At 34.9% G+C, this 27,943-nt stretch overlaps 1 protein-coding gene across 1 annotated transcript; it reads right to left on the bottom strand.

The window, feature by feature from the left end:
• Nucleotides 1–10,690: 10,690 nt before the first annotated feature.
• On the bottom strand, nt 10,691–27,943 carry LOC138694677 (hemolymph lipopolysaccharide-binding protein-like). Its single transcript, XM_069818654.1, has 5 exons — nt 23,404–27,943; nt 20,811–20,980; nt 17,064–17,181; nt 16,503–16,763; nt 10,691–12,992 (listed from the first exon to the last, which is right to left on the bottom strand). Exons 2-5 carry the CDS (start codon nt 20,976–20,978, stop codon nt 12,844–12,846), a joined length of 696 nt encoding a protein of 231 aa, XP_069674755.1. The 5' UTR covers nt 20,979–20,980; nt 23,404–27,943; the 3' UTR covers nt 10,691–12,843.

Below are 27,943 nucleotides of genomic sequence, written 5' to 3'. Positions count from 1 at the left end.
TAAGTGTGAAATACCACATTCAGTATTCCCAACGTAACACACATAACAGTTTCCCTCTTCTTACTGCTTAAGCGCCATATTCATTTTACTGCTTTAGGCTTTTAACATATTATTTTTAGAGACGTTTAACATAGTAATAATTATAAATTGGAAACTTACCACTGCAATTTCACCTAAATTGCACTGTTAATTATTGTTTTTAAATATTTGCAAAAATTAAGTAAACTCTACAACACCACAAAAGTTACTGCATTTGTAATGCAAGTAACATTAAGGAAGCCGTGAAAAAATCAACAAGATTCCAGATGCCGACGTTATTACTGCAATATGTTATATAAATAATATTATTAAAATATTAAAATGAAAAATAAATCATTACATAACATTACCGTTTGTTTTAAGCTCGCATTTATAGACTGGGGGAAAAAAAAGACAGACGTATATCACGGCCTGCTGGAGTATAGTAAACACAGAAAACATTTTGTAGGAACAATGTTGGAGATAGATATATCTGTTTTCCAAAGTTGCCGTCATTGAACAGAAACCAAGATGGAGATTTCATTGCATCTAATTAGAAATTCGTCTTTCAGGAATGTAATAAACGATCTTCGCACAAAATAATGTACGGTACACGAGCGGTATGTTTGTTTTCATGTTCTCGGAAATTAAAAAAGCTCAACTACGTTTCGCTTTTTCAATCTTTTCCTCGAACATGAAAACGTCAACATACCGCTCTTGTAACGCATATTACTATTACACGTTCCTGACATTTATTATGTTCTTTTTTTTTTTTTTTTCATACTTTCGCTATAGGCCTAATGGAGTTGGTTACACAAATAATAAATATAAAGTAGCTAAAATTCGTAACACAATTCATAAATAGAGGAATTATCTACTGTATGATCCTAACAAATAATACAGTGTCAATCAAAAGTATATGACCACAATAAAATATCATGTAATTACACTTAGAACTTAAATTTTTGCCGATAAAAGCTACTGTATGATTTTTTTATAAACACATCTATTATTATACTTCGCCAATTTCTATGTTTAGGCCATGTATTGTAGACATAATGAATTTTTTAATATTGGAAGACTTCATCAAAAATTATCACTTTTACATAGTAGTCTATAGGCCTATATATTACGCTGATTATTTCCAGTCGCTCAAAATTTTACCATCAAATTTATTTTGTAGATGTAGTATTAGATGATTGTCACTGTGGTACTTTAAAAACATTCTGTACCATGTATATATTTGTTGTGCTAAAATGGGCGATTTCTCCTTATTCTTCTCATATTAACCTCAGATTGCTGAGCGCACCATCGGGACAAAAAAATCCGTACCATTTTGTTTAGCATGTATATATTTTTGTGCTAAATGGGCAATTTCTGCTTGTTCTTCCCATATTAATCCTAGATTCCTGAGCGCGCCATCGGAACTGGGTCTGACTTCTGCATTTCGTATTTTTCCGCGGGTTTTTTGAAGTTGCACTAGGAAAGTTACAACTGAGGCACATTTCTCGTGACCTCGTGACTTAGCAGGTATTCACTCACCCATCAGTCTTCACTTCTCCCAGACCGGACTTTTGTCAATGCCGGTTTCAAGGGTGGGATGGGGTGAAAATAACAGTGTGACTCGTTTTCTTAAATAAGCCATAAATAACGTAAAAATTTCCTCTGTCTAGCAGGCACGAACCCACACTCGTCTCTCCTCTTATGTCTCAGTTTATGATTTATGCGTGGGTGTTATACTATTATACTTCGTAGTACAGTAGTGAGTGTGGTCCAGTGTGCTTATGTATTTCGGGAAAGTAGAAACCGAAAGAGATCCCAGAAATAATGATGATAATTGAAGACCACAGGAGAAAAACCTGATAAGTCCAAAATTATCGATTTTCTGTTATAGATATCATGTAATAGCTCAGGTAGTGTAGATTTGTGTAGTTTAAGAATCTTAGAAGTCCAAAGAAATTTGAAGATTGATACGCTAAAGACAACACAATATGAGTCTCGAAACTCTCAGCTTGCTCTCCTGCAAAAACAGTAATACGTGACATCAAATTTTTCCTTGTATGTATGTATTTATTCACACTGCAATGCGGCAGTGGTACCGTAAAGAGGGGTGACTTTGAACACCGAGGTGACTTTGAACAGTAATTTAGCGCCTTTCTAAATTAAATGCTGTACCCAATTGCGATAAAACTGTTTAAGTTGTCAATAAACTAGTTCAGTTCTTTCGCAATAGGGTACAGCATTTAATTTAGAAAGGCGCTAAATTACTGTTCAAAGTCACCTCGGCGTTCAAAGTCACCCCACTTTACGGTAACTAATTACACTCAATAATGACAATAATAAACTTATTAATTAAAAATACAATTAATAATAATACTAATAATAATAATAATAATAACAACAACAACAACAACAACAGGGAATATACTAAATTAAACGAAGCGATCACTTAAAATAACATTTGAAATATTCTAATTTGTATCTTAAAACTAAGATCGAACTAAAACCCACGAGTATGATATGTTCATATCTGCACAAGTACCTTTCAACATTACACTCATTTCGCTGTCAACTCACTCACTGCACTGGAACTACGACACATTTCACTGATTCTATCCTGATTTCACTAACACTTCAAAAACATTTCACTGTTCAAATACTTTGCACTGCCACTATAAACTATAAAGCTTCACTGACAGGAACACGTTTCACTTACACAGCACACTTCACTGACACGACATACTTCTTCACTGATACAACACACTTCACTGGCACAACATAATTCTTCACTGATACAACACTTCAATAACAACATATCATTTACACCCTTTAAATACTGTGTATAATTACCGTCTATTAGTAAAGTCCTTAAGCCTATTTTCAAATGCATTTTTGGTTGTTGGTAAAGCATTTAGTAAGTCTGCAGGTAAAGCATTCCAGTCCCTGATAGTACGATTGAGAAAAGAAAACTTTCCAGTGTCCGTCCTCTGCCTTCTTTCCCTCAATTTATATGAGTGGTCGTTCCTTGAAGAGTAATTTGGCGGCTGCAACCTATTTTTTATTTCTCTCCAGGCAGGCTCACCTCTGTATGTTTTGAACAGTGCGCATAATCGAATTCGCATTCTCCTGTCCGTGAGTGTGTCCCATTTTAATAGTGAATTTTTCCGACAACATTTAAGAGCCCGTTTTTTAATCTTTTCCAGGGTCTTAATATGTTGTAATCTGTAAGGATCCCAACATGCAGCACCATATTCCATTCGCAGCACCATGTGGTCTTCATATTATAATTAATTCATTGTTAGAGTAACCTTTTTCGAAAGGAAATAATATTAAAAGAAAGGAAATTTTAAATAAACACAGACTTAAGCTGTCACTGACAATTTTTCAGAAAGGTGACCTCAAAACGCGAGCTTTCAATGTATCCTGGTATGCCCAATATAAATGGTTCTTTGGTAATGTGATGCGAAATAAACTTTTCTGTTGATCGTGCTTGTTGCTGTCAAAAAAAAGAAAGAGAGAGAGAGAGCAGTGTGATATTCTGAAAAATATTTCCAAGGGAATTTCAACACATGCTTCTTCAGCTGAGCATAATATGCGTTGCTTTATAAAAATTAAATAGTTACTGAAACAAACTCACAGCACAGAAACTTATTTGGTGAGTGACATTTTATTTTTCACTAATGATGATGGTGATGATGATAATAATAACAATAATAATAATAATAATAATAATAATAATAATAACTAATAATAATATAGTAATAATAATGCCAATCTTAATAAAGTATCATCAATAATAAACATTTAGTATAGGAGATAGTCTACTTGAACAGTTACATCAGGCCTCACAGAGGATTTCGGTCATCGGCCACTACTGCTTTTCTTTTTAAGAAAAATAAATAATGACTCTTGTTTTGCCATGGTATACTGAAATATGGTATTTATATTTACTGTATATGCTATTACTATTGCAATAAACAAACTTGTTAGGCCTATATTTGCTAAATTAAACTAACACCGCAAACTACGCCAATAAAAACATATCATACCTGACTTCTTAACTGTAACATCAAGCCAGTTTAAATTTCTGTCAATCAAGATCAGTCGGCAGACCACTAACCTTCAAGGAAACAACTACCGGTACCTGAAAACCTACATACGGTCATTTTGGGAGATCTCGACACTTTTAAGAAAAGTATCCATTGCGAAAACTATTCCTAGTGATAAAATTCGAACTATATGAGATCTGTGTTGACTGTGTTTTTAATCTCTGTGTAAGTGAATCTCGTGATTTCAACTTATGTTTTACGTTCACTAAAGGCAATAAACACAATGAATGTGAGTTACACTTTTCTTTTCGGTCATGAAATATATCATCTTCAGTTTATTTTATTTTGACTGGATGTGCGTAATATTAGATATACACAAATTATTCTGCATACATTTCACTGGTTAGTAAAGGCGTCAAAGTCATTACCCTCAAACAATTGCCTTTGTTTCAAGTGTGCTGTTATCTTTTGAATGAAGGTGTATCGCGGAGATATTTTGACACTGTGTTTTGGGGAGATATCGACATGTGTCGAGTTCTCCCTGATTTCGCCTGTGGTCTTCTAGGGGGCTGTTTCTATCAAAATGTTTATGTTTTTTGGTTTTAGAAGAATTCGCAATTCTTAATAGAGTGTTTAGTGGCCCTTTGTCCGTCTACCTGTTTTTCTCTCTGTGTCTGTCTGCATGTATGAAACTACCAGTGGCGTCGCGTGACATTTTGACATAGGGATGCGATTTTTTTAAATGAATAAAATACAGTAGTCTGCTTTCGTTATATGTGGGAGTTGCGTTCCTGGAAATAGCCGCTTATTGATGAACGTTTGAGTTGTATTTTCAATTTTTTTTTATAATTTCCTTGTAGCATAAGTTATAAGCATATTTACCGAGCCGAAGTCTGGCCGTGTTTACATAAAACACGAAAGACGAAAGTGCATAGAACGAGACCGACTACACTGTTGATAATACAATAAATAAAAATAAGCTTCATAGTTTTCTTTTACTTAACATTATTTCTTCAGGGAGCGAATTTGCAAAGATGGTAAATTGTGTATGATCAAGCACATTCAAAAGTTTCAATTTTGAAATTTCAGAAAACTTTTGAACAATATCAATTCTGAAAACGTGCAGGATTTCATTGAATAATCTCCTATACACAATTTTCTTATCCTCTCCAGGGATTGCATCCAGCCGTGATCTTTCAGATTGAGAATAATTTTCAGCAGCAAAATCATTCATGCGTTTCCAAAATTCCTGAAAGTAATTTCTCAGTCCTTGCTTGTACTCCTCGAAATTATGAATTTTTGTTTTACAAAAAGCAACATCTGTTTCATGCTCCCATTCACAATCTTCATTATCCATTATTGATTAAAATAAACATTCCAACTTTGATGATTTAGAGAAAAAATTCGAAGATCCAGCAAGATTAGTTAACTTTACTTTTACTTGTTTCATAAAATGGCAGACTGAGTTAAGACGAGGTTTAATAAATTTGTACGCGTAGTGTACTTACAGTGACTGACTTACAGTGGCTGCGAAATTTTGCATGTAAATCATTATGTTCTCCAGCCATCACATCCGCTCCATCATAGATTTGAGCAATAGCTTTTTCATTGCAATCAAAATCGTTAATGACTTCGAGAGCATGTTCAAGGAGAACATTTGCAGACTATGCTGACGTCTGTTCCTTTTTAAACTCCTTCAATGTCGCCATCTTCTGTTATTCTATATCGCAGAATATTAGTAATAACAAAATATGTCATGCAGCAAAGCTATAAAACACACAGCAAAATTGAATATAAGCACACGCGCGTCGCCAAATGTGGAACCTATATCACATCCGTTGCTCACGGTATAAGTGACGTTCTTCCACTCAGCGGTTGCCTGTTTTCATTTAGCTCTCAACTGATGCGACGGACAGTGTCACATTTTTGTCACGCAGGCACAGGACGGTTATGCGTAATCTACATTTCATTCTCTGCAGTCTGCACACTGGTATAAGTGACGTTCTTCTACTCAGCAGTTGAACGTTGCCTCGCTCTGCTCTGACATACTCCTACTGATGCGACATACACAGTCACATTTCTTGGGAGTAAGAACTCGCCGTTAATAAATTGGCACGGGCGCGCACCTTTGTCACTTCGTGTAATATATTTCCATTGCTGTAGCAGCGACATTTAAAATTTGAAAGTAATCTTAAAATTATTATTATTATTATTATTATTATTATTATTATTACTATTATTATTATTATTATTATTATTATTATTATTATTATTATGTGTAACAAGTATAACACGAAACACACAAACTAAGTACCAGTAAATAAAGATAAATATTATACTTTTTGTTGAGAAAAATTCAGGGGATGCGTCACATCACCCGCATCCATGCACGCTACGCCCCTGGAAACTACTCATCTTCCATTGAACCAATCTTAATTCAACTTTATATTTTAATTTTTATTATCGGACAAATAGAAAAAGGCATAACTCTCGATACAAACATGGAAGATCAAATAGTTCGGCATATCCTTCGCCTTGATTTTAAAGAATATATGAATTAACAATTAACATTCAAGTAGTCGCGTGGGGGTCATGTTGACCCCCAGTGTTATATGGCACTGTCACAATATAGTTCGTGAGTACTTAAGTGTTAACGACGTAAGAGAATTGACATCCTATGTACTGCAGGATAACATGTTTGAGTGCGATCTGGTTCTAGCCGAAAATTGATGTGAAATTCGCGTTGAAGAAGGCATTATCACTCTCCCATAAACTACCTTACCTTCCATTCTGTATGGGTTATGTTTTATTTCCAAATATTTTACATTACCAATTCTTGAAATTAAACCATATGCTTTACTATAATAATACCGGACAGCTGTATACTAGCAGCATTGGCGTGAGTGAGAAATATCGCGGACCTGACTCACGTTTTATGATCCCTCGGAAATCGAAAGTACGATTTGGAGCAATTTATAATGATGTAATTTTGTACCAATTATAAACAACACATGTACACCCTGACATTTTAACACAGCACTAATAAAAAAATTATTAACTAGCCCAGCAACAATATACATTGTAGCTGATTACAACTTGTTTCGCGAGTATTTCCACACCGGCCGCCTACGTAGCAGCACCAGCGTCGTTCGCGCGCAGAATAAAATTGCTAGCTGTCCGGTATTATTATAGTAAGGTATTTGATTAAACTAAATTCTGTTGAAACATGACTGTTGTTGAAGTTCCTTTATGTTTAAAAATACAACTTTAAATTTTCATATTTCATTACAGTGAGATTATTACTCTTCATGACGGTATTAATATGAATTTCAGCATGGCCGAAATGATTATAGCTTTTATTTACTAATTTTTTAAGAAAATGAACACTATTGTGACCTTCAGCTAAGCAGAAGAGGAAGAATAGGTTAGATTTTATTTACCATTGGATCCACTTCGATTTCGTGACCAATAAAATTTACAAATAATTTAAAATTACATTACATTTCCTGCTTCGAACAAACCTGATCTACAAATTCATTTTAGCATTAGAAAAGATTTCTTTTCCACGAATTCACATCTCGGCTCATTATGAAATCATACTGCATCACATGGCATACAGGAAAGTACGTGATCATTTAGAATCCTATATAGATAAATACCACTGTTACATTACATACCAGTCGTGCGTGCCTCTTCCAGTGAGCTCTATGCTCACTGGCCTGTTCCAAAACACCATTGTTACATTACATACTACTAGTATGTAGCTGTTCCAAAATACTACTGTTCCATCATACGTGCATGTTCCAAGATACCACTGTGCACCCATGCAGTTACATATGGTACTGTTATTTCGGAACTGTTATTTGGAACTTAGTATTTTCATGGAACTAGAACAGTTGGAACTGTTACGAGAAAAAAACAACTTATACCATTTCTAGAAGTGATCCAGTTGAGTGATTCCGCTGACTGCAGCGATGGTATAGAGCGATCAGCAGTAGGGATGATGGTGAGGGTGGAAGTTGTGAACTTCAAAGCTGCAGAAAGTTGCGCACAACGACACTTCAAATACCATTATCTAAATTATTTGCGTATCTGGCTTACGTCCATACCTTTACCTCAGTTGGCGGCTACCCTAGAAATACAGTTAAGTCTGCTCACTAAATATGTCCAGAGTAATATGAGAATTCCTCCAACTAATAGAAAAAACATAACCTAAATCTTCGACACTCAATATAATATACATATTCATACTGCCTTGTACTTGAATTAATAATTCTTTCTATTGTTTACTGTCCAAATGAATATCAGTCTTTCTTTCCTTGCCTTGTTTTACGTCCTCCTTTTGTACCGACTTGAAAACACAATGCAATACAGGAGAGGTCTCTGACCGTGTGGTGAGCACAATGCAGGGCCACCTCGAAGACGTCATAGGAGAAGTACAAGAGAAGGACAAATAACTAATCCCGTGAAATGGGGATAAATATCTGCCCATGGTTTTAAATCGAACCACAGACCACTTGGTTGAAAAGTGCACGCATTGTTTATAGAGCCATAGTTAGTCTGGAAGATTAAACAACGGTAATAATATTGCTATGAAGTACATATGGAGTTTCAGTGCAGTAATTCTGCGTTTTCATATGGTGAAGAATCGGACCCCGACCACTTAGTCACTCGTAATGAGTGCACTTCTGTACTTGTGGTTGGACATTGTGTCACATATACTGACATGGTACACGAGGGTAGACCAACAAAGGGGAACACAGTAGGTAGAACTTATAATGAGAGTGACTCAATCTGGCATCGGAACTTGAATCTGGTGTGGCTTAGTGTATAAAGGGCCATCACGTAAATGTGTGACCCCGGGTTCGAGTCCCGGTGCCGGAGAGAATTTTTCTTCATTCTACCGATTCTTCAACAGTAATAATAATAATAATAATAATAATAATAATAATAATAGTAATAATAATCATCATCATAATGTGTGCCAAGTTCTATATTAAACTGATCCAGACATCTAACCAAACTTCTGGAATGCGAAAGAAAATTACCTCTGTCTATAAACTGTGTAGTCAAAAAATATCTCGGGAGCAGAATGCTACATTTTCGTTTATTATTTTAATGTCATACAGGAATAATATCAATTTATCCTGTCATCGTTTCCAAAAATATCATCTTATAGATAAAATAAACTTTAAATCAGAAGTCAAAATATTTTTTCATTAATTTTTACATTTAGCCCCATAATAATGGAGCACTTAAATCCAGCAGGCGTCATAGTAAGGATAAAATGTAAATGAAAACTTGGACGCAGAGATATGCATTGGTAGTTCTGTACCATTGTTAATATCGACGTTTTACTTGAAAACTATACACGTTTTTTTTTTTTTTTCATTTTATATCTACGATATGACAGCATAGTCTATATTGGATCTCATAATGTTATGACCACAGATGAGATTTTTGCATAAAACATATTTTGTTTGGCTTTACTTAAAAATGCAAGATTAACTATTTAGAAGTTTCATATGTGGAACACTTTATGGCAGAATTTCGTAGCGGATAAAAATGCATATTTTGGAGTTTTGCGGATATTTTAGAGGTAAAAACATATATTTGCATATTTTCTACTTATCCTCCACGGCGCTCACAACAACCACACAACACACTTCAAGTGAAGTTGCCGTATTGCTGCATTCGTGTAGATGGGACAGCAAATCTGTACTAATAATAAATCTGTAGCCGAAAATTTTCTGGTAATTTTCGATTTTTCAAAAATAATTGGTCCTAACATATATAATTAACCACCCTGAAACCGAAAATCGCTTTTTTTACATTTTTGTTTGTATATCTGTCTGTCTCTCTGGATGTTTGTTACCTTTTCACGCGATAATGGCTGAACGGATTTCGATGAAAATTAGAATATGAATTAAGTTCGTTGTAACTTAGATTTAAGGCTATATGACATTCAAAATACGATATTTAAAAGGGGGTTATAAGGGGGCCTGAATTAAATAAATCGAAATATCTCGCTTATTATCGATTTTTGTGAAAAATGTTACATAACAAAAGTTTCTTAAAAAAATATTTCCGATACGTTTTATTCTTTGAAAAATGTTGATAGGACTGATATTTAATGAGGTAAATGAGTCTTAAAATTAAAATAACTGCCATCTAAGGCGGTGTAATGAAATAAAAAACAAATTACTTCGTCTATAAGGGGCCTTGGACAACAACAATCGAAAGCTATGAAAAATAGCCTACAGACAATGTTTCTGTGTTTGTATGAAGTAATATCGGAAGTTAAATTAACCGATTTGTATAATTAATTATTATTTCACCATTTGAAAGTATAGTTTCTCTAGATGGATATAATGCTATAATGTTATTACAGTAACTTCTGAGTGAATTGAGGACAGGTAAGATTAAAATAGCTTCTTATGCACAGAAAACTTGATAGGCTATTCTGTATATTCGTTTCCTGTATTTCTTAAAATAATGTTTATGTAAGTTACATCCGTTATCAACACAATTTTTATATAATATAATATAATATAATATAATATAAGTTATTTAAGTTATTTGAAGGGTTCAGAACCATAGTGCGCCAAGCGCCATTTACTGAATACGTAGAAAACAAGGGTTAAAATTAAGTTATTACCATAATTCAATGGAAACATATAGCAAGTAAAATAAAGTATACACATTAAATCTAAATGATGTCAATGTTCATTAAACTATGGTTGCATGTAACAAAAATTAAGAAACATGTTAAAGGAATTGTCATTGCACCAAATGAGTGGTCTCTGGACCAAAATGATCGCATTTTAATTATTTAAATATAATTTAAATTAAGAAACATTATTAAACGATTTATCCTTCTATCAAACACGAATGTTCCCTGGATCAAATGTCCTATTTTAATTAATATGTAATTACTTTATATTTATTTCTAACGGGTGCAGCGGAGCGCACGGGTACGGCTAGTCAGAAATAAATTTGAAAAAGTTTTCCAAAATAATAAAGGCCTCATTGAACTGCAAAAAGTTTCTGCAATTTTGGACGGAGAGCATGTAGAAACTGTAGTTTTGGGTAAGATCGTTAATTTTTTTAAATTCTGTCCAATAACATCTTGTGACATAGAACGCAGTTTTTCTACACTTAAAACTGTTGTCACAGATAAATGCTATAATCTTTCAGCAAGCAATTTGGGAAAAATCATTGCCACGCAGTGTTTTTACAAAAGTGGCTCGTAAAGTTGAGATTACTGCAATTGTGTTGTTTTAACATAAAAGACTATAAAAAGCAGACAATACATTAATATGAACATTTAATGGAATATTATGATTTATGTGAGGGAATATTTATTGCATATTTCTACACTTCTTTGGAAATATTTTGATGCATATTTTGCTGGTTTTTAGGGCATAAATATCTCATCTCTAGTTATGACACACAATATCGCATTGACACAATATAACAAAATTCCGTTGGACTTAGGTTGCGGAATGAGTGCTAGTTCAAATTCTCATTGGAGAAAAACTTGCCTCGAGATTTCGTCCAGCCGGACGACATGTACAAAATCACTTTTTTTTATAAGAGAAATACAAAATGTTCATTTACACGAAATTCTTGGAATAATTTCTTGAAACATCCGAATATTTTCTATTTATACCTAGAAAATAGTAGAGTAAAATTACAGGTCTATGTCTTTCCTTCTGCATGTAGCCAAAGACCAATACGAAAATACCTTATCTCCTTACCATGTAAATTTACATTTTAGAGACAATAGCGGATTATTATGTTTACCATCTCGTTCACGGCTGTGAAGTAACAGTCAGCACGTCTGACTGAAATAAGCGGATCCGAACCTTGATTGGAACAAGTTACCGAGGTTTTCCCTTAACCACTTGAAGTTGAATTGCTGAGTAACTTTTGGTGTTGGATCTCGGACTCATTTCGCCATCAGTTTTTCACATGACATTATCATCATTATCATAGTCCGGGTTATGTTCACATATTTTATATAAGAGCGCGACCGTTCGGCGACAAATATCACTCATAAAACAGGAGTGATAAACATATTAGGCCTCAGACTGCGGTATAAGCCTTCAGGTCTCTTCTATATAGGATAAAAAATTACCATTTCAAGTAAAAACATAATTTTATTATTTTCAAACTAAATACGTATATATACGTTTAGAGTGAACACAGTCTGAACGTGATTTCTTCATATGAAGAATTATTAAATTTATGAACACACCTAATGACGTTATTCTTCTACAGTATTAGTAAAGGAACAAAAATTCGAATACTGCTACTAGTGCAAGATAAAAATCCTACTACTAAATATGGCAGATACACAAGCTTATGTAAACAGTGGCGTTAAAATAACCTGGTCTAATTGAATCGGTAATTTGTAAAACCACATGTTTAAATGTTAAATTAAAAATATCTTCGATTATTTTTCAGAAAAAAAACATAAATTTCGAGTGGGGTTAGTCTTACTACACACGATGAGCCATGAATACATGAGTAAATACTGTCATTGTGTGCCTGGCTATATGTTTATAGAAACTGTGATATCATCTGTTATTTTGTGCCGTTAAACTTAATTTGATAACTATTTACAGAATTAAATTAAAAATATAACAAAGAAATAGTCTTACAACCACATTTTACGTACTTTATTGGAGTAAATATTGGAGTTTATAATCTACTCTGATATTATCCTAAAATTAGTTACAAGTAAGTATGAAAGGAATGTCATAACTCTTAACTATTTCTTGCAGAAGAAACTCATTCTATTTGAGCAATAGGAATCGACGTAGTAACCATCCCGATTCAAGGCTCCACAGTTGGCAGTATTTCCCGAGTTGGGTTCACCTGAAACCCACTTCATATAACCTGTTGTGTTGAGTGACTCTCCTGGAAGAGATAAAAATTAATCAGAGTTATTAATAAATGAAATATGTATCCGTCTGAAAATATTCATGATCATGAAAATAAAAGAAGAAATATCAATCTTATTATAAATATTATTTTTTAATACAAAACAAAATGTTAGACATAATTATCTGTTCATGTTAAAGTAATAAAATTACTGAACGTTTCTAGCTTCTTTGTACTTAAGACTAAGAAATCTTCTTGACCTCTACTCGATTCGTGTGGTGAACAATTTAGTTTATCAAACCCCATGGGATATGTTTGGTGATTTTAATAGTCGGTGAAAGAACAATTTGACGAGTGAGAATATATCGACAAATTTCATTCGCATTCTGGAACAGGTTATCTTTCAAATTTACAAATTTGACTTCCGAAGAAAGCTGAATCAGAGTTTGTAAACTATAGTTCTAGTGGTCACCTGGATATCATATCTCGAAATATATGAACTTAAGTTATCTTGTAATCACCTTGTTTGAATTTTAAAATATTTGGACAAAAAAAGTATATATAAATAATTAAGAAAACATTTTGAAAAAGTACAATTGCCCAAAAATATATTTCAGACCATAGGGAGATAAATATTAAGGGATGATGACTCAGAGCTCCACATAGTGGCCCAATTAAACCTCTACAGGATGAGATCACTGTGAGCATTCAATCATAGGTTTCAAAATAGTAAAACGATAGTTATATTAAATAATCTTGAAAATAATGAACTTAAGTACCAATTAGCAAGAAAGAATAAATAGTAGCTCACTATTTCCCATAACAATATAAATCTCTACTTATAAAATACATACAGAATGACTCACGAAGAAAAGCCGTTGCGAGTAAAGAAAAAATATCATAAGAATACAGTTATATTTCGAACGTTACGGAATTATGTTCTCAAAAAATAGTTACTCTTCCTTTAACATAAACCATGTTTAGATTTACAGTAAAACTTGTATAGTTTATATCAGAGATGTAAAAATGTGACTCGCAGAGTGATTTCCCCTCATTACTCCCTCCTATCGATTTAGATGAAATTGAGGGAGAATCGCGTGGCATTGACATCAATAACCCCTCTCTCAGCGTCACATCCGTGCGGTGGAGGGGCGTAATATGTCACACACGATTTCTCCTCATTTACATTCCTGGTTTATATTTACAGATAGGTCTAGGCTCAGGGTCTTAAAGTCGAACTGCATGATTCAGTAGATTTTCACTTTTTTCTTTTTCCAATAGACTTCTACGCTCGGGTATGAATCGCGCGCGTTGCTCGAGCAGGTTTCTACTAACTACTCTTCCGTACGTTCTGAAATTTCAGAAATGCGTTCTCTTAGTTTTTCCATGGCCAATCCCTGAACGGATCCTAGATCTTAGGCTTACAATGTTCCATTGTGCGCTCTATATGCGAATTTTCCAAGTCCAACAGGTGACATTCGTAAATTTAATGTTGACATCAGGAAGAAATATTCACATGAAAATTTGGGTAATGTATGAGAGGACCGACTACCCATCAATCATCGCGATCAAGACTGGGGAGCTATACAATATGTAGACTAAAAATGTCTATTTAACCAGCTTCAACGGTTGGGGGAATCAATCAATATGCGGATCATACATTATTAGCTTACCATATTGGTTGGAAGATCGTCTGCCTCTAAGAGAAAGAAGGCGTGAGACTAACAGTTGATTGGTAATCCTTGACTATTATAGTTGAGCCACGGATTTTTATTATTATTATTATTATTATTATTATTATTATTATTATTATTATTATATTGGTACTCACGTGTTTACTTGTTTGTACCAAGTAAGAGGATATAGGTACTTTACCGTTCGGAATTGGACCTTCATTTATATGAACTGTATTACTCAAAATGGCTTAGAAACCGTTTTATTTTTTCGTAAGTTATCTTGTGTAATTATGGAATTATATATATATATATATATATATATATGTTAATTTAGAGTAAAAGCATTTAATGCATTAGAAAAAGAACGTCGTAGAATTATTTGAAGAGAAAGGATAAACATTCTTACACTGTGCACAAAGATTGCATTTGTCGTCTGCTTAGGAGCACGTGGGAGAAAGACCGTTAGCCACGGAGAAAGATTGGCCGACTTTTACAAGCGAGATGTGGGGGTAGCTTCCTTATATGCTACCGTGTGTGCACATGCCATTCGTGCACAGGCACCTGTGAGGATGGCTAGCAAAGTTAGCGGGCTAAAAGACTGTTGTTTTCCAACTTATCGTTTGATAAGAAGTTAGAATTAAAATAAAGCGGTAGACCAACATCTCAGCTCAATATTTTTCAGGTAATAAAATCCAAAAACAGACATTTTAAAACAGAATTTGAGTGTCATGTTCATGAAATAAATGCATGGATTTGCGGCTGTGAGGCGACCAATCATTTGTAACATTTTCCGTGATTGTTATTTGAGAAAGAAGGTGGCAAATCGAATTGGGTAGTTTGGTGTCGATGATTTGGCGCACTTCTCATAAAATAAATCAACATGAAAGTGAGTTCAATATTTTAGGGAAAGTGGATATTCATCATCAGCTTAATAGTGCTTATGGCCTGAACATAAAGATATATAGTGAAGAAATCTCGGAAAACAGTTATATGCTTTCTAAAATTGTCGACTGCATTAATTTTTGCGGGGCATTCGAATACCACTTTGTGGACATGATGAAAGTGCAGATTCGAGCAGTATAAGTGTTTTTGAAGTCCTCCTCAATTCTCGGTAGAGTTAGAGGCTTCTTTAAGGGACCAACGTTTTTTAGCTGGTTATTTAACGACGTTGTATCAACTACTGAGTTATTTAGTGTCGATGAAATTTGTGCTAGAGAGGTGGTATTTGGCGAGATTAGTCCGAGAATTCGCTATAGATTACCTAACATTCGCCTTACGTTTGGGAAAAATCCTCGGAAAAAATCCCAATCAGTTATTCGCCCAAGAGAGAATCGAACCCATGCGCGATCTCAGCTCCTGATCAGAAGGCAGGTGCCTTTGCCGACTGAACTAAGCCGGTGGCTGGGGACCATCTTACCAGTGCTACCATCAGATTATAGGATATGAGTGGAGCAATCGGTCATTTGCAGTAGCCTAACTCATAGAAAACAACTTACAAGATACATCTTCAGAGAATTACAAGCTTTTTCTCATTGCTACTGCAATAATTTTATTTTTTCATGTAGTAGTTTTCATATTGATAGAGACCGATGGCGAGCTTATGTGAGGGCGGCAATGAACCTCCGGGTTTCTTTAAAGCCATTTGTAAGTAGTCTTCATATTGATTACTTAAATTTAGTGTCAGACTTTTTCAAAATGACTTTCATTTCTAGTATTTTGAAACTATTTGTCATAAATTATTGACAAATAATGGTACGTAAGGAAAGGACAACATTTAAACAATAGTCTTATTTAATATTCATATACCATTGTGAACGCCCAATTTAATAACGCACGAGCCGCCACTAATTGTAATTAAATATATATTTACCAGTTATTGTGACGAAAGTGCCTTCCTTGTCAAAGTCATTAATTCCAACATGGAGATAAGTCCCACCAACGCCACTGTCGTTCCATTTCTTTTTAAGAACAGCAAACTCGTTGTCTGAATTCAGAACAAGAAGGTGTGCTCCCTCTTTGACACACGTCTGCTCGGCGTTGTACCATGTATCCAAGTCTTTATGAAATTTGTAGAGTCCTAAACCAGGCAGCAGTTCATATCCTTCACCAGGTTGTGGTCGTGTCGGTGGAGCTACAAAAGAAATCAAGTTACTTCATGAAAACAATTTAATCATGATATTCCAATTCTGTGGTTCAGTGCAAGAACCCTGTAACTCTAATAAAAGTTAGATAATATTATTAATACGGATCTGAACATATTATTTATTTAGTGATTAATTACATATACTGTGTGCTCCTATTTTGGGCTACGTCTTCCCTGAAGCGAAATAGACTTGACAGTTTCGTTAAAATTTACACTTCAACTATATGGATGTAGTTTATACAGTTGCAAAAGCGTGGAAAAATTAGTATTCTGTATTTTCACACTTACATCTTACTGTAGTCTCTATGTGTACCAATTCAGACCCGCCGCAGTCCACTGTGGAATGCTCCACATCCACTTCATAAGGACCAGCGACATTCTCGCTTCCCTCATGCTCCAGTTTCATCTAAAATTATTAGTAACAAATAAATTACCAAATGCTGTATTCCGGCAACATCGAACATACGCACAACGTCCTCTCGAGAAAAATACTCTCTATGGATAACAATTCTCACATACAAACAGAATCCTAACCTTGGAATGTGATATTGTTTATAATAAAATTCTTGTTCTTGTAAGGCATTTTCCTCGGCAAGTTATTTTCCTCGTCTCCTGTGTTTGTAGGTTACACAACAATTTTTATATTTGAGATATATCACAAATAAAGAGATAGCGATCAACACAAGTTATTGTAATATCAGTCATAAAGCGTCACTGGCTCTAGAGCGGGTCTTCGATTCCAGCCTAGGTCGTGATGGAATTTGTGCTGGTATACTCCTGTTTCTCTCTGTCGTTTCACAAACACTCTCCAACTCTCCTTATTTCATCTGTCATCTATAGTATTTAAATGTTGGCTGGGTGAAGTGTTGCGGGTATACTATGCTTTCCGATACTGATATAGGAAGGCCTTGCGGCTCCGTGGTCTGTAGCTTATGAGGTATTCGTTTGACGATGGAACTTGATGTCCCACCTGTCAGTATCGTATTTAAAAATTCAACCAAGCAACTTATCGGCCAATAATCTTTTTATATGGAGCACAATGAGCCAAAGTAAGTCTATGTTCAAGGATCTGTCCCGGGTGCCTTTCTCGAAAAGCCAAAATCAGACAAACGCGACGCAAAAACAAAATAATAATAATAATAATAATAATAATAATAATAATAATAATAATAATTTAAAGTTAAAGCTAGAAAGAATACTCATTACTACAGGAACTAAACTCTGGTAAATAATAAAAAACAACAAAAATCGTTAACGGGAACATAAATGCAATATTCCTAAGATGTTTTAAAGACATATCTAGAAACAGTAAATCTCCTAACTGAATAAGAGAAACGACGTGAAAGTTAATGAGATACGAATATTCCAATGGAAAGATAGAGAAGCCAACACAGAGCAATGGGATAATCGTTCTGACATTGATGATAATGGCGAAGATAACTTATCATTCAATAGCAAAACGAATAAATAATCTATGTATTCTCTCTTAATTGTCCAGTCTATTTTAAGTTGGCACCAAATTGAAGAATTTCTTTTGCTCAGGCATGCATAACTGGGCGACAATTGTGACTGATGTCACAAGTCCAAATACGTCACTCATTCCTTCCTAACCCTTGGCGTCATTGACATGGTAGGGTAGAGGGGATTTGCCTAGTGCTTCATGGTTGCTGACGAGTCACGGAGACGTCATTCAACGCCGATGGACTGTGAAAGGGGAACCAATGCTTTCTCCATGCTTCTACCCATCTTTCTCCTAGTTCTGCAGCCCTCCCTTTGGCTAGTTATTCTTTTCTTTTCTTTTTTTTTTTCGTATTTTCACAATAGAAGCCGTTAGTAATGGTATTAATTTCATGTTTTCTCTTATTTTCCTCCTTCTCCATATGAATCACATAGGCCTACTGTGAGGGGTTATAGCAATTGTCTTAGTTTTTTCTAAATGTGCGAAGATATGGTAAAGAAATTTACTTACAACTTACTTATAAATGGCTTTTAAGGAACCCGGAGATTCATTGCCGCCGTCACATTAGTCCATTATCAGATCCTATACTGAGCAAGATTAATCCAGTCTCTACCATCATATGCCGTCTCCTTCAAATCCATTTTATATTATCCTCCCATGTACGTCTCAGTCTCCTCAAAGATCTTTTTCCTTCCGGCCACTCAACCGGCCACTTAACTTACACTCTATATGCGTTTCTGGATTCGCTCATACGTGCATGCCTTGTCTATCTCAAACGTCTAGATTTAATATTCCCAATTATGTCAGATGAAGAGTACAATGCGTGCAGTTCTGCCTTGTGTAACTTTCTCCATTCTCATGTAACTTCATCCCTCTTAGCCCCAGATTTTTTCCTAAGCATCTTATTCTCATATACCCTTAACCTTTGTTCCTCTCTCAAAGTGAGAGTCCAATTTTCACAACAACACAGTACAACCGGTAATATAACTCTTCTATAAATTCTAACTTTCAGATTTTTTGAGAGCAGACTGGATGATAAAAGTTTCTCAACCGAATAATAAAAGGCATTTCCCATATTTATTCTGCGTTTAATTTCCTCTCGAGTGTCATTTATATTATTTGTTACTGTTGCTCCAAGATATTTGAATTTTTCCACCTTTTCAAAGGATAAATTTCCAATTTTTATATTTCCATTTCGTACTATGTTCTGGTCATGAGACATAATCATATACTTTGTCTTTTAGGGGTTTACTTCCAAACCTATCTCTTTACTTGCTTCAAGTAAAATTCCCGTGTTTTCCATAATCGTTCGTGCATTTTCTCCTAACGTATTTACGTCATAATCATAGACAAGCAGCTGGTGTAACCCATTCAATTCCAAACCCTGGCTGTTACCCTGAACTTTCCTAATGGCATATTCTAAAGCACAGTTAAAAAGTGAATATGATAGTGCACCTCCTTGCTTCAGCCCGCAGAGAATTGGAAGAGCATCAGATAGAAGATGGCCTGTACGGACTCTGCTGAGACACATTTTAGTTAATCGAACTAGTTTCTAGGGAATACCAAATTCATTAAAAATATTGTATAAAACTTCCTTCGTAACCGAGTCATGTGCCTTTTTGAAATAGTACAGGTAATAAAAACAATGGGAGCCACCGGCGTGGCTTAGGCGGTAGCGTGTTTGCCTGTTGATCCGGAGTTGCGCTCGGGCGAGGGTTCGATTCCCGCTTAGGCTAACTACCTGGTTGGGGGTTTTTCAGAGGTTTTTCAGCGGCGATGTTACCGGACTGCTGAAATTTCAAACTTGATTTTCTAATTAACTGTGCATTTAACCACAAAACGTAATAAGTATCCTATCGTCCCCTTCAATCTGCTAGATTATTTCACTTTCATTCTGTATACAAGTGAACAAAGAACTAGAAAGTGATTTCAAAAGTACACTTTAATAAATATAGAGACATTAAAATGTCTGGAGAAACACATGAGAAAAGAAATAAAGCCAAGACTACAGAATATTTTATTCAACTTCGCGTTACTTGACGTTAATTACTTAAATAGATATAGAAATGAATCGAAGCATGTGAGATAACAGTGTCTTTAATTTGGATTATACAGTATTAAGAAACAGAATTGAAAACAATGGTATAAGAAAATAATTAATGTCAGTACAAGTAACTACACAGAAATTTACCAGGTGAATTGTAAAATTATGTTGAAAGGATATTCCCTTAACATTTTACGATAAAACGAATATTTACGCACCAAAAGGAAGATGGAATAGAGTACTTTCCAAAAAAGGAAAGAGACGACAATTTATGTGATTATCATTTGATCCCAGGAAGTGAAAAGTTCATTCTTTTAAAAGACAGGGAAAGAAGGAAAGTAGAAGACAGATGAGAAGAAATATAGAAAAAACGAAGAAGAAAGAAAGAAAGAAAGAAAGAAAGAAAGAAAGAAAAGGGGGTAGATAGGATGGAGAAAGAAAGAAGAGCTGGTACGAAAATGATAATATTTGCGTACACTTTTATTTGAATTTCTTGGTTTGTGAAAGAAAATTATATTTATTTCATACTAACCGTAGAAATCCAGTGGCCTGTGGCATTACGCGCACTGACAATGGTGTATTTGAGTGGCGTAGAAGGAGGTGACGTGCATTGCATTGCCACCGACACGCCGAAGAGCCACCAAAACAATCCCACGAGCGATAGAATATATGGAAATACCTCCGAATATAGTCTCTTCATTTCTGAAAATAAATCATTAATTACAGCAATGAAAGACTCGACTTCTGACGTTTCTAGTGAAGCACGTGGAAGATTCAGAGCCAGAGAGCGGCGTTGTAGCTGGCAACATTCCCTCTCCCCTGTCTCCGGAGGCAACGGATGGAAAGACATCAGGCACCTAGAGATTTTGTAGGCCTATTTATTATAGATAGCGCGGGAGCATTACAATGCAACAAAGCTAAGGATCTACAAGTGTCAACGTCGCCTTCAGTTGTTTTGTGGCATCGGAAAGGCGAGTGACGAGTTACAAGACGCTTATAATGTACAACATGATTCGAACAGACTATATAGATATAAAAAATTGACAATTTTCTTGTGTTAAATTCTAATAAATGTTACTTTATACGCATTCTATAAACAAGATAATTACTCAAAATTCGTAAGAAATTAATGGTGTGAAATTACTTAGAGTAGAATCATTTAAGGATTTGGGTATTTATTTTACGCATAATTTTTGTTTTAAAATGTATTAAATCACGTGGTAAATTATGCAATTATGTTCGCCAACGTTCCCGCCGTTCGCTCCGTGCCGGGCAGGTCCTTGGACTCTAACCTCTATAGGCATTGTCGCAAGGAGAAGGAAACACTTGCCCACATCTGAGGGTCCTGTCCGCACGGCGAACTTCTCAGAAACTCACGCCAACATCGTGTTCGCTCTTTCATAGCTGAAGGAAATTGATTTTTCCTTTTACGTAGAAGTCCATGGCCTTGGCATTAATGGTAGTTGTCGTAGGGTCGACATAATCTCTTTTAAAGAAAATAGTTCTAAAGGATGCACCCTCGATCCTAACATTAGATTTGAACATCACAAAGGTCAGCCTGAGTAAGTGTATAACGAGAAGAGGAGCATTTATGAGCCTACGTTGGATTACTACAAAGCAAAATACAAGTTAACCGAGATACAGATGTTCGGATTGATGGTGGGATCACGCGACACTATACCACGCTATTTAGTTGAAATTTGAAAAAGTCTCGGATTACCAAATAAAAAAATTAAAAGCATTGTTATCATTGCAATCAGGGGGTCCTTGCATATATAAAAATCATTTATGTAATAATTTTTAGAGGCAACACATATGTTATTTTGATCTCTGATTTCATATTAATTTAGTACTCTTTTTCAACATTTATTGTATACTAGCCGTACCCGTGCGCTCCTCTGCACCCGTTAGAAATAAATATAAAGTAATTACATAATTAAAATAGGACATTTGATCCAGGGAACATTCGTGTTTGATATAAGGATAAATCGTTTATTATGTTACTTAATTTAAATTGTATTTTCATAATTAAAATGCGATCATTTTGATCCAGAGACCACTCATTTGGTCATAAAAATTATTTTAGGAAATACAGGAAACGAATGTACAGAATAGCCTATCAAGTTTTCTGTACATAAAAAGCTATTTTAATCTTACCTGTCCTCGATTCACTCAGAAGTTACTGTAATAACATTATAGCATTATGTCCATCTAGAGAAACTACACTTTCCAATGGTGAATTAATAATTAATTATACAAATCGGTTAATTTAGCTTCTGATATTACTTCATACAAACACAGAAACATTATCTGTAGGCTATCTTTCATACCTTTCGATTGTTGCTGTCCAAGGCCCCTTATACAGTAGACGAAGTCATTTGTTTTTTAATTCATTACACGGCCTTAGATGGCAGTTATTTTAATTTTAAAACTCATTTATCTCATTAAATATCAGTCCTATCAAAATTTTTTAAGGAATAAAACTTATCGCAAATTATTTTTAAAGAAACTTTGGTTATGTAACATTTTTCACAAAAATCAATAATAAGCGAGATATTTCGATTTATTTAATTCAGGCCCCCTTATAACCCCCCTTTTAAGTAATGCATTTTGAATGCCATATAGCTTAAAATCTAAGTTACAACGAACTTAATTTATATTCCAATTTTCATCGAAATCCGTTCAGCCATTATCGCCTGAAAAGGTAACAAACATACAGACAGACAGACAGACATACAAACAAAAATGTCAAAAAAGCGATTTTCGGTTTCAGGGTGGTTAATTGTATATGTTAGGACCAATTATTTTTGGAAAATCTAAAATTACCAGAAAAATTTCGGCTACAGATTTATTGTTAGTATAGATACATTTAAATCCTGAGTTATTATTCCCGTTATTATTGTACTTTTATTTGCCATGTCTTTTGCGGAAAACTGTAAATTCAGTGGATTGTTTTACAATAACTTATAATTATTATTGTTATTATTATTATTATTATTATTATTATTATTATTATTATTATTATTATTATTATAAAAATGATGGTGGTGGTAGTAGTGATGAAACAGAAACGCATATAGCTATTTCAATATGACGTCACATAATTTAGCAAACAGAGCGCTTACCTTTACAAGTACTGCAGCTGGGCTGAGAGACGATCTGTGTGTCTTTGAACTCTGAATGAGACAGGATGGAATTCTTGATCCTTATATAGTAGTCGTTCGATTGGATTACAGCTCATCCTATAAGCACTGACGTCATAGTCATATACAGTAGGATTAAGGATATACTTATGCTCCGGAAATTTGCAATTCAAGCACACTCTTATTTTAATTATTTTCAGATATACATAATTAATCCAGAAGACAGGTGCTACGCTTCAGTAATGAAAACATAACCCATACTTTTCACATTCTTTCTCTCTCTGTTCCCTACTCAATCACTGTTCAGTCTTTCCTCTCAAATTTCACTAATAGAAGCGAATAACGCACACAATGTAAACCTCTAGGCTTACAGGTTCACAACTAGCATAGCTGATCAAATTTATGATGAGAAAAACTTTTGCAGGCCTACAGTAGCAGATTTTCTCTAGATACTCGTACTATAGTTTCGTCTCTCAATTTCATTCCACCATTGCTCCGTTATCATCTCCTTACTATGTAAAGCAATAGGAGTAGCCCAACTACAGCAAGCGGGACTCGTGCCGCGAGAATGCATTTGAAGATCACGTGGATTGATTTTGTAGTTTTTTTGTTTGTCGAGATTTTCCGCAACTGTAAGGAGAATGCCAAATAGTCTAATGGTGAATTCTCGGCTCAAACTCGACGAAATACTAACTCGCTATCATCAATTCTACCAACGTTATATAATCTGATAGTTAATACAAGACCTTTAGATAACAGATAAAATGTTGGCAATGAAAACAGAATTCTATCAGTCCTTTTCGTAAATAATATCTCTAAAATTAAAATTAAAATAAATTAATATTTTTGGTTTCGAAAGATAGGATGAGTTTCATTTAAATACATTTACACGTTCCTGACATTTACTACGTTTTTTTTTTTTTTCAAAGTTTCGCTATAATGGAGTTTATTATATAAATAATAAGTCTAAAGTAGCTAATAGTACGAGTACATTATGCTACGAGTCTATAATGATAGTAATTAAGACGCGAGTATGTTTGTTTATGAAACGAGCTCAAGCGAGTTTCATAATTTTCATACGAGCGTCTTAATTACCATTATAGGCAAGGTTCATACGACTTTTTATGCTCGACCATATTTCTAACTTGAAATTATTCATAAGTATTCATTTTATTCGTATCTGACTTAAGAGCGGAAGTGACCTTTTGCATAGCTCGTAAATTGTGAGATGTGCACAGACGCGAAAGTATTGATTTTTTTTTTCCGAGGAACAATGTCATTGACCTTGATATAACCTAGAGAATAACATGAACTAATTTTGATATAACCTGGAAATTGATTTAGAATTGAAAAACGAGATGACAAATTGAATTTATTTGAATATTATTTACAATTAACGCTAATTATTATAGTAACAGAACATAACCTTCTGCGACAGTATTGGATTTCCAGCCTCCGTGACCTTTCCCTCGTTGTCTTTCGATTGCATATCCGAGAATAATTGACAACCTGAACTTTAATGAATAGGTGTACCTTAATGACATGCATTAAAGGACTGCTACCAGGTGTATAATTACTACATTTCGGCATGTTCGAGCATAAAATACATTACCACAATTACCACAATTCATAAATAGAGAAATTATCTACTGTATGTTCCTAACAAATAATACAGTGTCAATCAAAGTACCTATAAGACCACAATAAAATATCATGTAATTACACTTAGAACTTAAATTTTTGCCACAAAGAAGCTATGATTTTTATAAACACATCTATTAGACTATTATACTTCGCCAAATTCTATGTTTAGGCCATGTATTGTAGACATAATGAATTTTTTAATATTGGAAGACTTCATCAAAAATTATGACTTTTACATAGTACTCTATAGGTCTATATACTGCGCTGAGTATTTCCAGTCGTTCAAAATATTACCACCAAATTGTAGTATTAGATGATTGTCACTATGGTACTTTAAAAAAAATCTGTACCATTTTGTTTAGCATGTATATATTTTTTGTGCTAAAATGGGCGATTTCTCCTTGTTCTTCTCATATTAACCCGATTGCTGAGCGCACTATCGGAACCAAAAAAAAATTTCTGTACCATTTTGTTTAGCTTGTATATATTTTTGTGCTAAAAATTGGTGAATTCTCCTTGTTCTTCTCATATTAACCCCAGACTGCTGAGCGCATCATCGGAACCAGAAAAAAATTCTGTACCATTTTCTTTAGCTTGTATATATTTTTTGTGCTAAAAATTGGCGATTTCTCCGTGTTCTTCTCATATCAACCCCAGATTGCTGAGCACACCATCGGAACCAAAGAAAAATTTCTGTACCATTTTCTTTAGCTTGTATATATTTTTTATGCTAAAAATTGGCGATTTCTCATTGTTCTTCTCATATTAACCCCAGATTGCTGAGCGCGCCATCGGAACCAAAAAAAAATCTGTATGATTTTGTTTAGCATGTATATATTGTGGCACTCGTCTGGAACATTCTGGTTGCCTCGGGAGTGTGCGCGCGCACCCAACGAGAAGGAACGCGCGGGGAAACGAAATTCGAGCTTCGGAACGCGCTGTAGCGCGGTACGGGGCGAGGGGAAAGAGGACTACGGGACGGCGCTGAGCGGAGAGAGCAGGGGAAACATTTGGAAACATTGTTGTGGAAGTCCATAAATTTCGCGACACAGAACATTCTAGACGTTGGTGGTAAATAAATAACACCGTGATTTGCCGACGGAAATCAGTCAGTAGCGAGAGAGTTAGTTTCCAGTCAGCCTTCAAGTTTTGTCTTGGACAGCGGCGACGTATCCAGAGAACCTGGGTTCGATGTGCAGTGAACTTGAACGGTGAGTTAGAAGAACTAGCCAAGGCAAGCGAATTGTGAACTGAGAACTGACAGTTTTGTTCTGCACTTAGTGCTTTGTGAACTTAATTGAAATTGGGGGTAGATTGTTGTTCTTCTCAATAATACACGTGTATTGTCATTGTCGTCGTGTGGAGTGCAATAACGACTATTGCGTTGCTGTGTTGAATGGAATATCCATTGTTGTAGGGTGAATTGTTAAGAATAAAAGTCACATTGTTGTCGGGGCGTGGTGGAAAAGTAGACATAAAAGTTACAATATAAGTGCTAAAAATTGGCGAGTTCTCCTTGTTCTTCTCATATTAACCCCAGATTGCTGAGCGCACCATCGGAACCAAAAAAAAAATGCTGTACCATTTTGTTTAGCTTATATATATTTCTTGTGCTAAAAATTGGCGATTTCTCTTTGTTCTTCTCATACTAACCTCATATTGCTGAGCGCGCAATCTGTACCATTTTCTTTAGCATGTATATATTTTTGTGCTAAATGGGCAATTTCTGCTTGTTCTTCTCATATTAATCCCAGATTCCTGAGGGCGCCTTAGGAACCGGGTCTGACTTCTGCATTTCGTATTTTTCCGCGGGTTTTTTGAAGTTGCACTAGGAAAGTTACAACTGAGGCACATTTCTCGTGACCTCGTGACTTAGCAGGTATTCACTCACCCATCAGTCTTCACTTCTCCCAGACCGGACTTTTGTCAATGTCGGTCTCAAGGGTGGGATGGGGTGAAAATAACAGTGTGACTCGTTTTCTTAAATAAGCCATAAATAACGTAAAAATTTCCTCTGTCTAGCAGGCACGAACCCACACTCGTCTCTCCTCTTATGTCTCAGTTTATGATTTATGCGTGGATGTTATACTATTATACTTCGTAGTACAGTAGTGAGTGTGGTCCAGTGTGCTTATGTGTTTCGGGAAAATAGAAACCGAAAGAGATGCCAGAAATAATGATGATAATTGAAGACCACAGGAGAAAAACCTGATAAGTCCAAAATTATCGATTTTCTGTTTTAGATGTCATGTAATAGCTCAGGTAGCGTAGATTTGTGTAGTTTAAGAATCTTAGAAGTCCAAAGAAATTTGAAGAATGATAAGCTAAAGACAACACAATATGAGTCTCGAAACTCTCAGCTTGCTCTCCTGCAAAAACAGTAATACGTGACTTATCAAGTTTTTCCTAGTGGTCTTCATATTATAATTAATTCATTGTTAGAGTATCCTTTTTCGAAAGGAAATAATATTAAAAGAAAGTAAATTTTAAATAAACACAGACTTAACCCTTTCTAACCCAAATTAAATTTACAAGCAATCCATGTTGAAACAAATAGCTGTATTAGGACCAATTCAGTGACCAAGTTACGGGAGTGGCAACATTTGAAACAAAACTATATTGATGAAAATGTATTGAAATAGAAGTTATCCAGCAAAATTTACCTTCATATGTAACACACAAGTATATAAATGCTATTAAGTTAATTATTGCCATATGGTATCTATAGGTAGGAAGGGGTTAAGCTGTTACTGACAATTTTTCAGAAAGGTGACCTCAAAACGCGAGCTTTCAATGTATCCTGGTATGCCCAACATAAATGGTTCTTTGGTAATGTGATGCGAAATAAACTTTTCTGTTGGTCGTGCTTGTTGCTGTC

The sequence above is a fragment of the Periplaneta americana genome, chromosome 2 (genome assembly GCF_040183065.1).
Source record: "Periplaneta americana isolate PAMFEO1 chromosome 2, P.americana_PAMFEO1_priV1, whole genome shotgun sequence".
Taxonomy (NCBI): domain Eukaryota; kingdom Metazoa; phylum Arthropoda; class Insecta; order Blattodea; family Blattidae; genus Periplaneta; species Periplaneta americana.
Note: the sequence above shows the minus strand (reverse complement) of the source record. Positions and strands in the feature narration are given on the sequence as shown.